General features: G+C 34.2%; 1 protein-coding gene across 2 annotated transcripts; it reads left to right on the forward strand.

Annotated features, from left to right (window-relative positions):
- Positions 1 to 343: 343 nt before the first annotated feature.
- Positions 344 to 2,204, forward strand: LOC121426506. 2 transcript variants are annotated; one of them, XR_005971607.1, is made up of 3 exons: positions 344 to 376; positions 952 to 1,099; positions 1,717 to 2,204. XR_005971607.1 is itself a non-coding variant. In XM_041622838.1 (2 exons), the coding sequence occupies exons 1-2, from the start codon at positions 997 to 999 to the stop codon at positions 1,938 to 1,940; spliced, it is 327 nt and encodes a 108-aa protein (XP_041478772.1). In that variant the 5' UTR covers positions 528 to 996; the 3' UTR covers positions 1,941 to 2,204. The 2 variants fall into 2 exon arrangements, 1 of the variants encoding a protein (XP_041478772.1); XM_041622838.1 differs by lacking the exon at positions 344 to 376 and having other exon boundaries at positions 528 to 1,099.
- The last annotated feature ends 9,114 nt before the right edge of the window (positions 2,205 to 11,318 follow it).

Below are 11,318 nucleotides of genomic sequence, written 5' to 3' on the forward strand. Positions count from 1 at the left end.
TATGTTTTACATGTACTTTTCAAATGATAAAATGTATTATTTCAACCTCTTAAAAAAAATTCTAGACGATCACTTTTCTCTACAACAAATGAAATCATTTTGTTTAGGAGAATTTCTATTTGTGCATTAAAAATGCTGATTGGACACTGGCCTTTCCCGAAACGCTTTTGCAATTCTTCCTTAAAACCTTTGTTATTATTTGCTAATAACATTTATATGGAATGTGTTGCATGACAGATAACCGACATGGAGGAAGCCCTTATCCTAGAAGTGTGGGAAAATCCAAACCTGTATGACAAGAGATTGGAGATGATTAAGGACACAGAAGTAAAAAGCGATGCATGACATGACATTGGGCGTCAGCTTGTAATCTCAGGTTGGTATTGTTTAACGTCATATTATTTTTTTCAAACTTTACGATTTTTTTCACTATCAATATGAAGAAATATATTCAATATACATCTTTAGAAAAGAGTATGTGGATGTTTGAAAGCAAATCAAGTTCACAATCTTACAACTGCAGCTACCTCCCAGTTATAATTCAATGAATATCAATGGTAAGTTTTGGTCTTTATGGCCATTTTAAAAATTGTTTCCACATGTGTAAAATAGTCTATAGTGTTTTGAATTTAAAAAATAACGGAAAGTAAATAAGAAATAAGAGCAAGGGTATGTAAATGTAGAAAGAGACCTTGCTTTGTGATGTGGACCAGAAACTTTATACCAACCCCTCACAAATACGTAATATAAATATCACGTCACTTTTACAAGCTAAAAAAATGAAGGAGGCAAAATTCTTTACTTTCAAAAGCACATTGTTAATTTTCGCATTTAAATATTTCGGGGGTAGGCGGGTTGGGTAGGGGTAGGACTTGAGATGAGTCATAAACAGAAATGAAAATTTTCAGAGGTTACAGGAATTAGATTTTGTGTTTTTTTTATCATCTTAAGGTGACGTAGCGAGGTGAGGGACAACTACCTAAAAAAAGACAGAAAATGGAGTGGAAGATTGGTGACGGAGTTCTCTCAAACAAAGCACGTAAATACAAGTACAGAGAGGCAATGGAATTCCTAGTTCTCTATACATACATAGTCGAGAGTAAGTTATTCATTATTTTGTTTTTTGTCCCAGGGATGAGAGAATATGTATACCAATTTGAATTCATGCGAAGAAATTTATTTTGTAGATATGAATTCTGATATTATGCTGCACTTGACCCAGGTTTAGTTTTGGGGTTCTGACAGGAATTCCTTGCACCAGGAAACGGTCAGGCAACAGCTATGGTATTAATTTGCACTTTGTGCACTCTGCAGGGTGGATATGAGAGCTCTCGTACAAACTATACGAATCAATTTAGATTATACATTGATGGTTGGCTCATTCTCTCATGTTTACATCAACCCGTTTCCTGTAATTATTATATACATCCACATTTTCATTTAATATGATTGATCATATTTGTACCTGACTACCTGTGCAAAGTAGTACAGGTTATTAGGTGTTCCATTTCCTTGAAGTGAAAGCCATTTGCCTTCTGAAAAGTAACCCGCCCCTTAAAAAAGTAATATAAAATAAAACTACAGACGATAAGAATATTAATGAATTGAAGAAAAGAAGACTGTATCGACTTGGTACCTGAGAGTCGATTTTTAGTATTCAGTATTCTGTGTAAAACATATGAAGTAAATTTGAACATATGATTTTTTTGTCAACAGAAGAAGTTCAATCTTGGATCCTGTTTTTGATGTGGACACACCAGGAGAAGCCTGTACCAAGCAGGAAGAAACTGAGCAGGAGAATGGTGACATATGTCCACAACGTGGGTCAGACTTCCTCGTCATCATCCTCAGGCACGTCCGCAACATCAGTCCAGTCTTCGAGTCCCAACTTCACTTCAAATCGAGGACACAATGTTGCAGTAATTTCAAAGCACCGATAGTCATGGTGACAACATAACTGTAGATCAATTTTTCTCCAGTTTGTCCCCCATTGTCCCACACTGTAAAAGTTACCTCAATGCCAGCTCCATTGCCATGATTGCTATGAGATTAATTTCGGTCTTCTGAACATTGAACATACTACTATAGGAATTAAAGGTTTCGTGTCATCTAAATCCAAGTCGATTCCTATTGATGTGATAAACATCTCACAATTTAAGAATCCAAATATGTTTCGTAGATTTAAAAAAAGGTAACGGAAAATATTCAAACTTGATATGCTTCACCGCTAAAAAGAGAGCTGATATCTTATTCCCTCTGACATTACTCAATACTCATCCAATTGTTAGCTAACAAAGTGACAGTGGTTTGTAGTTTGCCAGAGCTAACAACCTGTCAATAGTCTCACAATAAAAGATGCAATGTCAGACATGCAGCATCACCAACAAATGAAAAGCAGTGTATATATGATTACATCTGAATGACTTATGATAAATCCATATGAAATAAATCATTTGCAGGAAATCTACAACTTTAATGACTGATATCGTATTATAAACAACTACACCATAAAATGTGTTATTCTAATTTCCACTTGAATTTTTCACTTTATTATCTCCCATTGTTGCAGTTGCAAGTCAGTCTCAATTTACAGAAATTACGATTTTGAAGGATAATGATCTTTCTCTTTTGTAGATCTGGAAAATATCGTCTGAGCATGTTCACCATTTATTAACAAAAAAAATATTTATTTCTTAAATTGTACTTGAAGTTAAAATCAGGATTTGTTCACAGATAAGAGAAGTTGCACATCACAGAAATTTGGTTCATGCAAATATTAACATGATAACTAGTAATGTACTATCAAATATCAACACATGAAACCAGTTACTGTGAAAATAAAAATGATGGGTACTGGACGGAACGTTTCTGGACTAATGTTTTATTTTGGAATCAGAGATCTAGGATTGTTTGAAATATGTTAAAATGTTAGAAACAAAATTTCATCTCTAAACAGAATGGCAATGACACTCCTGGGGCCTGCTTCATAGAGAGGTACAACTATCATAACTTTGTCTTTAATGGTGATATGGCGCAACATCCAATTATAATTGTGGTTTCCATGGAAGTTGCCATAATGTTAAAGTACTTTTGAAATGGGCCCTTGGACATGAAAAATACTGACAAAAGAAAGTTGATGGTGAAATAAAAAGAATACATTCATCCTTAAGAAAATTGTTGACGCCCCAGGCATTTTTTTTGTTTATATATCTCTTATGATTATTTTCTGTAATAAATTAATGAGCATCACTTTTGTTTCAACAACAAATATAATGTAGATTGCTGAAGAACCTAAAATATATTTGGAGCTGAACTAAACTAAAATTAAAGATGTCGACAAAATGAAGTCCAGTGTTGCTCTTATTTATTGGGCCAGACCTCACTTGGCATTGCTTTTAAAGAACAAGTCCATCCCAACAAAAAAAGTTGATTTGAATAAAAGAGAAATATTCAACAAGCACAACACTGAAAATATCAAAGTCGGATGTAAAATAAGAGAGTTATGACATTTCAAAGTTATGCTTAATTTTCACAAAACAGTTGTACATACACATCCTGATCGGTATGCAAATTAGGAGACTGATGACATCATTCGCTCACTATTTCTTTTGTATTTTATTATGTGAAATATGAAATGTAATTTTCTTCTCATTGTCAAGAGAACAACGATCAATTCCTCCCTAAACATGTAGAATTAGCATTGGTTCAGTCAAGTTGGTCCTTGTTGTCAAATGAAATATTGTATTTTTCCAAAAATAAAAACAAAGAAATAGTAAGGGACATCAACTGTTTCATTTGCATGTCACTGATGTGTGCATATCACTCTTTTGTGAAAATAAGCAAAACTTTAAAATTTCATAACTTTCTTATTTTACATCCGATTCTGCATGAATTATGCTAGTTTGATTTTTTTTAATTTATTCAAATCAACAGTTTTCTTGGGTAGAATTGACCTTTAACAAATAATATACCGTATTCAAATACGTTCAGAAATTATTTGGTATAACCAATTTAACTAATAGAAACAGAGAGAATATAGTAGAAGAGTCGAGAAAAGTGAAGAACTAAGGGTGAAAGGTGAACTAATGAGCACGATCGAGGTCATGAATGAAGAAGAATGTTCTGAATATAAACATGATAAATGAGAAAACAATAGAAACAAGTGAAGTTGGAATGGCAATAAAATGTGATGTAACTAAGAAATGAGATGAACAGGTGACAATGGCATAGAAATGGGAAGTGAAGTATGGAAAGCAAAGTGTAAAATAAAAAGATTAATCATGACAAAATTCAATTACATTTAAATAGAACGATCTAATCCCGTATAGATGAGTGAATAACAGAAATAATATTGTGTCTGTCAAATGAGCAGTCCATCAGATTGAGGCTTCTTGGTGGAATTTAATACAAGATTTATGTATACATAGATACACGAAACCATTAAAAATTACTTCTTGCCACGCCTGAAGCAGGCTTCTTTGCCTTGGGTTTTCATGGGTACATCGGACGGTTTTTGCCTGCCGGACGGGATCCGAGCACGGCTTTTTTGCCGTGCCGTGGGGCAGTGGAAACTGGAAATCGGCACGACTAGCCGTATGCCGTGCCGGAATGCCGTGCACGGTCGCCGTACCGGATGCTGTGTAAACGGGCCTTTACAGTGGCGGACCGTGACCCGGTGATGGAGACAAAGCAAAATGGGGGGGGGGGGGGGGGGGGCACAGCATTGTTCACAAACAATGCAGTGCCCCCCATGCTTTGTCTCCGCCGGGTCACGGTCCGCTACTGCTCACTTATCAACTTACATAACTTAAGAAAAGGTAATTGCAATAAGAATCTCTTTTAATTTTAAGAAGTAATTCTGTGACAAACCCGACATTTTTTGTTTCGTAATTATCTTTATCATTCATTTACTTCACATAAAATTCATACATAAATATCATATAAAACGGAAAATATCATACAAAATAATAATAATTGCAGGTGTGAATACTTAAATCAAATGACACTGTAGACAGTTGGAAATAAACATAGCAGATAAAATGTATCGGGACAGAGACAAAGTCCAAAATCCTGCATTTCCAACTACTAAAGTATGCAGCTAAAGAAATAAAATAAGAAGACATAATGTAACAGCTACACAAACTGACTAAATAAATGTATTAATCACATGAAATTGGAGATACCGAGTACCATAATTTTGTCATAGTTAGAAATAAGAAAAAAGTTATTTCTTTTATAAAGGCCAAGCGCCTGACCGTTTTTCTTTCCATGTTATTCTGTTTTGTATGTTAGACATGTTATTTAATATGTCTGCGTCATTTTAATCTTACTGATGTTTTATTATGCATGCTTACTATGAATGAAAAGGATCAATAAAACCTGAATTTAAAAAAATCTCAAAATACCATGACAACGCCCCATTACGCGCAGGTTTATTGATCGTAATTGCCTCAATTATATAAGTTTTCTATCATTAAGCCTAATCAACATATCTGAACAAGAAGTAATTATGTTATGTAACTCAATGTGATGATATACAAATAATGCACAATTATGAGTGTGTTATGACGATGCAGCACACTCGAGGGTATTTACAATTATGCGAAAGCAAGAGGCGCTTGCGCCGAGTGCTTTTGCATAATATTGTGAATGCCCGAGAGTTGCTCGCATCGTCACTAACATCACGAATCTTAAAATGTGCATTAATTGTTTTATAAAACGGGTCGGCAAAATGAATTTTTCATGGAAATCTTGTTCAAATCCCTCCAACTTGTGTACGATCGCACAGACGAAGAGATCACAAGACTGTCAATTATGACATCACAGGCGTATCTACTATGCGCGCCTAAGTAAGCGCATCAAAATCCTAGCCAGCCTCTTTTACTGAACACGTATCAGTTTATTTTATGCTGCACAAAAATTGCACAGTGCTGCACAAAAAATGCACAGTGCTGCACGAAAAATGCACGACTGGAAGGTTGCGCATAATTAAAGCATGAACACGTGACTTGAATACGCACTCACCATTGGCTACATCCTTGAACCCGTTTTATAATAAATCTTAATCCGTGTACAATTTATATAACCCATTTTCATATTTTTTATCCGTTCCGCCAAGATATTTACTTAACGTCATTAGCAATTTTCTCTTTCAGTATGTCATATTGACCTCAGAATGTCCTTTGTTGCCTTTAAATACGGAAATCGTGTTCGGATGTTCTTTAAGTGTTACTTAATGCTAAATTTCGAGATGAAATTAACTTCTTAACCTCAACTAAAGACAAAATAACTAAAAAACATATACAGGTGATATTTTTACATAAAGTAACTTCTTTCAAATGCGGACTGAACGAGACATTCAGTCTAAGATTATTAGTGTTCTCGGCATATTCAATTCAATTCAATTCATTTTATTTCCACAATTCAATAAAAAATTACATCAAAATTGCACAAAGTGATTCAAAAAACAATGAATAATACAATACATAGACTTACTTGGTACAAAAACAAAAGGATAAACAAGTACGGAACATTAACAGAATATTAAAAAGTGGAGGGACAAACAAAGGCCTGGGGCCTATCAAAGGCTTGTCCCCAACATATAAAGATAACATATGACTGATCATAAACAAACATAAAAAGCAATAAAGTTATTCAAAAATTAAAAATAGAAGTAAAATCAGGGAGTATAAGAATTAATTAGATTATTTATGTACATCTTCTTAAACCTAGACAATGTAGGGCAACTCTTCATATCAGAATCTAAACAGTTCCATAGCTTTGGACCAGTGAAAATGATTGTGGACCGAGAAAACTCATATTTTGAACACGGATGTGATATTTTGTAAATATGTATATTGAACTATCATTGTAAATGTAAAAAGATTGAAAGAGAACATAAACGAATTGAATTGAATTGAATTGAGGACCACACCCAATCAATCATCTAGACTTCAACTTTCTACACAGCATAAACTGTGGTGTTAACCGGTGTACATAGAGGACTTCACCAGCTATTTTACACCGATGTAAAATCGACGGTGTTAGTTTAGCATATACAGGTGTTATTACAACACCTTTGGTTGCTACATGTATACTCTTTGGCATTATGTACATTCAATCTCTAGGGTGTAATTTTAACACCTCTGGGTGTGGTCCTCTATTCACTCAATTAGATTCAATTCAATTCATTTATTTTCTCTTTCAATCTTTTTACATTTACAATGATAGTTCAATATACATATTTACAAAATATAAAACATATAGATCCTTTCTATAAAAAAATAATACTATTAAATCGAAAGAGGAGACCAACTAAAAAGCAGAGCTTGTAGTGTGAAGGCCCCCTTTCATAAGTACATTTTATGAATAAAAAATAAAATAAAATAAAGAAATAAACAATAATATAATGAATTAAAAATAAACAAAAAAATAAAAATAAATATTACATGAACTGGTGTAAGTTTTAACACCACAGTTTTTACAGTGTATCTTGACATTTCTGATTGTCTTCTTCTCTCCCTCCCTCTCCTTCTCACATTCTGTCTCTCAGTGACTCTCTCCCTCTCTCGTTTGTATTGCCCTTCTGAATCGGCGCCCATACCCTTTCATGGGGGGGGGGGGTAACTTTCCATGCACTGTATTTTGGTAACGGTGACAGCATCACAGCATCAAACCAAACTAACACAATTCGGTCAATTTCAAGAGCAATTTATTTTTCTTGACCACGTAATTTTTCAAAACTACTACAGTAGTACATCGAGAAAACTATTTTTGTACCTATTTTCATTCAAAATGATAACTTTACAAAAAACGATACATTTATGTATTTACCGTGAGCAGGTAAAGTCCTTGACCTACAATATGCCTGCTTCATTACATATATTGCAGTTTCAATTCTATGCTTTGATGTAAGCTTTGAACTAAGATGATATCTACAAATACAGTGCGTCCCAGAAAGAACGAAACCGAGATTAAGCGATGATTTATCATCACTTAATCACAAATAGAATAGACTGACCCACCATTGTAAAGCGTAGAATCTCCTCTTTCGTCTGATATTACTTAGATGTTTCCCCATTCACGCATGAGTAAGCAAAACAATTTGAAGAAAGGATATCAAAAACTCATTTGGCGGGGGTATCTGAATTTCAAAAGAAAATCACACGCCTAAAAAGTTTAATATCTGCTCTTTTATTTGATACCTTAATAAAAAAAAATGGTCAAGACGTAATGAAGTTATGCTCCCTCGAAACGATGCTTGTATTTCCATAATTTCATTAAATAAACGTATTTTTACCGGTTTCCAACAGAAGCTATCTCACGGTAACAAAAGACATAATGCATGGCTGATCGTCGATAAAACGGAGTGTCAAGTGAGCTTGAACGCTAGCCTGTAGAACCTCTTAATTTTATGAAATTATTGCAATTCAAGCCTTATTTCAAATAACCAATACTTTGTTATTTCTTGACTATTTTCTGTAATTGAGGTATCAAATTAAAGAGCAGATATTGAACTTTTTGAAAATATGTTTTTCGTTTTGAATCCCAGATACAGCCCGCCAAATGACTATTGGTATCCCCTCGTCAAATTGTTTTTGCTCACTCATGCATGAATGAGAAATGATCTAAGTAATTTCAGATGAAAGAAGAGATTCTAAGCTTTACAGTGGTAGGTCAAATTTCTATTGTATTTGTGATTAAGTTATTATAAATCATCGATAAATCTCGGTTTCGTTTTTTCTGGGACGCACTGTAGATTAACTTATTGTAGAGCGACAAAGGGTGATGGTTCGGTAAAAAGTGTGATTTTCCTATTCCATATAGGACTTAAATAAAATTGCTAATATAATCAAGTGCTGTTAACGTGGGCATCAACGGGGGACAAACGCTATATCTGCATCAGCGATTAAAAAAAAGGGTTCTTTTTTTAACTGATTATTTTCGACGTGTAATAAATAAAATTTCTGTTATTAAAAAAGGATGGGTACTACAATGGAAAATGAGTCCTCCCCCTCCCCAAAATTACGTTGATGCACAACATGGTACTTGTGTGGCCAGGGGCGGATCCAGGAATTTCCAAGGGGGGGGGGCACATTTCCTAGAGGAAATTTGACAAGCAAAAAAAAAAAGGTTTTCATTCCAAATGTACGGTCATTTTGTCCACGAAAAAAATGACAAGCCCCCCCCCCCCACAAAAAGAAAGGTCCTCGCTTTCAAAGGGGATGGGTACACTTTGGTTATAACGACATATTTACATTACAATATTTGATTGTGCCTCTCAAGGGGGGGGGGGGCGGTCACGGGTCGGCTGTGCCCCCCCCCTGGATCCGCCAGTGCTTGTGGAAAAATTCGTAAGTTCGGAGTGAGCGAACCTAGCAAGCCAAAATTGTTACCCTTTTAAAAATGAAAATCAAACTTCAGGGTTGATTTCGATATGGTATTTAGAGCACAACGTCATATCATACCCTTTTTCATTTTCTTTTCTTTTTCTCCTGTTTCTTTTTCATGGGACCTTCATTTAAAGGGGGACATGTACTCCAAGCTCAATCTGTCCGTCAGTGACGTACTTTGATTAGTACTAAAATTGTCTTGATATTAACTTCATGTATTTTTCCATAAAGCAAAAAAAATCATTGAGAACACTCAGAATGGATATTTAACTATTTCAAACGGAGCCCATCAGTTGTGAATAGCTGGTGTAGAACGTTTTTAATCCATTCATCTATCCATTTAGTCTGTCATTATTCATTTATTTCATTTTCATTCATGTATCCATATCATATTCCAGTTATTGATTCCTGGATTCATTCATTCATCTAGTCCTTCATCAGTTAAGTGATTGATTCATTAGACCATCCGTTCGATTCATTCAATCATACATGTATCATTGATCGACCGATTCTTTCATACATTCATTCATCCATCCATCCATTTATTCATTCATCCATCCATCAATTCATTCGCTCATTCACTCATTCATTCATTCATTCGTTCGTTCACTCACTCATTCATTCACTCATTCATTCATTCATTCACTCATTCATTCACTCATTCATTCATTCGTTCGTTCATTCATTCACTCATTCATTAATTCACTCACTCACTCACTCATTCATTCACTCATTCATTCATTCATTCATTCATTCATTCATTCATCCATTCATTCTAGCAGAAATGCAGATGCCATTACCTTTGAACAATATCACACAACTACACATTGTTTATCATAATTATATAAATTTCCTTTTACTACACTAGTTCACGATTCTAAAGGATGTCTCATGAAAGTAATCAATGCAAATATTGACGTTGTATGAAGGAAAAATGCACATACAGTATATTTTAGTACTTTAAAACAACGTTGCTTCAGGGAATAGTACAAAAGCTTGCCCAAGCAACTAATAACAAAAAATTAACATTTGTATAGTGCTCATCAAAAAGAATGTCTCTTAGCACGATGATTAGGACAATGCATGATGCTGATGACTAACATATCAAATACTACTCCAAAAATGATGTAATAAAAATTGCATAAAAGTATTAATATTTTACCCTAGCTTCAGAACAAGTAAAGGATAATAAGTTATAGATTAGGATTTAATCTGAAAGAGGTTAGAAAGGAAGAGTATTAATTCTCTTCCCCCTGTCTACTTACACCTTTCAGTAACAATAATACGTAGGACATATTTTTCTTTGGATTTACATCACAAGTGTCCCCTCCAGTCATAAATCCTGTCTAGCAAAAATTTTTGTTTGATCCTATCAATCTCTGCTAAGAAAATCCCATAATGTCAAAATGAGAAGTAAATTTATTCAGGGCCCTTAACACAAATGCTTGTGATTAAGCACTAAATGGAATAGCCTTTCAAGACCAACATTCCATACATATTTTGTTCAGTAGACTGACAAAGAATTTTGCTTCATATTAGAGATTATTCATTAGTGATTGATCACTAGCCTTTGTGTAATGGCAATTGTATGAATAATTTCTAACATATTGGGGAGCTGGCACTTTTGAATGTTTTACAGATGACACCATACAAATGCCTTTCATCATCATCATCACCCTTTAGAAAGAAAATTTACACATGTCCCTTTAAAAAATGAAGAGGAAGTGCTACGATTTTTGTCATGAGAATGACGCATACATTATCTGAGAAAAGTCTGTGAATGGAGGTATACATTCTACACGTTGGCGTTACTTGCTAATTGATTTACAACTCATGAAATAACTTTTTGAAAATATCAATGCTTCATCAAAATTGTGTTAAAAGTAAGATAATCAATAATAGTAACAAAGGAAAAAGACTGGGGTT

The sequence above is a fragment of the Lytechinus variegatus genome, chromosome 13, assembly GCF_018143015.1.
Source record: "Lytechinus variegatus isolate NC3 chromosome 13, Lvar_3.0, whole genome shotgun sequence".
NCBI classification, from domain to species: Eukaryota; Metazoa; Echinodermata; class Echinoidea; order Temnopleuroida; family Toxopneustidae; genus Lytechinus; species Lytechinus variegatus.